The sequence below is a fragment of the Odontomachus brunneus genome, unplaced genomic scaffold (assembly GCF_010583005.1).
Source record: "Odontomachus brunneus isolate Ranch 3 - 2012 unplaced genomic scaffold, Obru_v1 Obru_scaffold_012, whole genome shotgun sequence".
In the NCBI taxonomy this organism is placed as follows: domain Eukaryota; kingdom Metazoa; phylum Arthropoda; class Insecta; order Hymenoptera; family Formicidae; genus Odontomachus; species Odontomachus brunneus.
This window is the reverse complement of record NW_022639462.1, coordinates 2038070-2039855: the sequence shown is the minus strand read 5'-3', so window position 1 is coordinate 2039855 and position 1786 is coordinate 2038070. Positions and strand designations below refer to the sequence as shown.

Here is a 1786-nt window from a genome sequence, read left to right as displayed (position 1 = left end):
AATGATATTGTGGTCTGGGATGTACTCTTGAATTACACGCACATAGTTTATAGGATTGAAAGGAATCAAAATTTAAATTGATTAAATAAAATATTTCTTCGTGATCCATACGCCAGAGTAAAAATTATTTTTCGTACTTTATTTACGGTTAAAAATTGATATATTTCAGTTACAACATATATGATGAATACCCATTGATAAGTAAAATATGATAATACTTGGTCGACTCCTTATTTCTTATGTTGGAGCTGATTCATAATTATCTTTACTTAAAATTCTCTTTTTGCACGACTCCATTAAGGACGTACATATTATCGTTCATCGCACATATATCGCGTAGATAAAGTGTTTCTCCGCTCAGATGCGTACGAGACGCGCGAGTGTAACCACTACAGATCACTACTCTGTAATCCTTTCTCCAACGTGTAGTACAAGACATACGTGGCCACCACACATTTTAATTGAAGAGTACCTAAAAGTGAGAAAAAAATGACCGATATCAATCCGGAAATTCTAAAGGTATTCGGGTTCTGGGGCAGTATATTGGTCCTAAAATTACTAGCAATGGTGCCATTAACTGTACGTCAACGATATCGCAAACAGGTATGTGTAATAAGTCCCCTCCCGCAACGTGTTATACTCTCGTTAAGATATGGTATGAATCGGTGTTTCCTGCTACGTTATCTCTATTTTACATAATATTATATTTCCTGCTCTTTCATCAAGCGACGAAAGATAAAATATCGAATTTGTTATTTAAATAAATTAAGGATATACAGCAATGTACGAGAAACCGCCGTGTTTTGAATAATATATACACACAATATTTGTGAGAGGAAAACAAGATCAATTGGTGCTCGGATTATTAATTGTATAAGTGTTAAAGGTTAAGAGAGTAAGATCAGAAGGATTCCTGTCACGGTTGCATACTTAATTCCACGTCTAAAGCACCGAATCATTCCAACTCAACGACCTCTTAAGGGGATTCTCGTAACTGCTAAACTCTACACAGCTTACCAGCTAAGTGGAATTGCGCATTTTTCATGCTTTATAACCTACGTGTATGTTTCATGAATCCGCACATATGCGACGCGATATAATTCTGCAAGACTGTATTTTCATAGTTATCCACGCGATAGATAACTATGGCCGGTATTTATAGTCGAATCTTATTTCAAGACTATCTTAAGTAATGTTTTAAGATGCGAATACGGCTTTGTGATTGGTTCATGACATCTTAAGCAGTACTTACGATGATTTTAAATATAAGATCAGATTATGAATACCGGCCTATGATAATGAGTTTTATAAACGAAGATACGTGATGTTTCCACAATGTAGAAGCATATACTTTGCCAGGTACATACAAATTCATTTATTTTATAAAAATTCTCATTACTTTTTAGAATTTTTATAGCACGGCTGTTTTGAAATACATAACAATGAAAATACAGTTACAAAGATATGTTGTATTACTCATACTATAAATACGTATATATAAGTAGATTTTTGCGAAATATTTAGATAATGATGAACAAGTGAATATTACGTTATAAACTAACAATATACTGAGAGGTCAGATCAGTCGGTAATATCAATGCTCTGCAATATGCCCAACAGATTCGACTAATGTCGCGCAATTCTTAATTAACGATTTTGTTTTCCTCTTCTTTTTATGATGTTTTCTTGAGAAAAACTCTTGTAAAAAACACATTAATAATTCTTATAGGTATTTGCTAATGCCGTCGATTTTGCCCCGTCATCAAAAGCGAAGGTGGCATTCGAT

General features: G+C 33.8%; 2 protein-coding genes across 2 annotated transcripts in view; both read left to right on the top strand.

Moving 5' to 3' along the window:
* The window catches only part of LOC116840860 (microsomal glutathione S-transferase 1-like), a 19750-nt gene that overhangs the window by 17502 nt on the left and 462 nt on the right, over nt 1–1786 (top strand). The window lies entirely within an intron of this gene.
* Nucleotides 295–1786, top strand: part of LOC116840861 (microsomal glutathione S-transferase 1-like) — a 4569-nt gene continuing 3077 nt past the window's right edge. The window contains exon 1 of the mRNA XM_032808153.1: nt 295–603. Within this exon, the coding sequence (XP_032664044.1) occupies nt 490–603 (114 nt within the window). The 5' untranslated portion in view covers nt 295–489. The remainder of the gene's footprint in view (nt 604–1786) is intronic.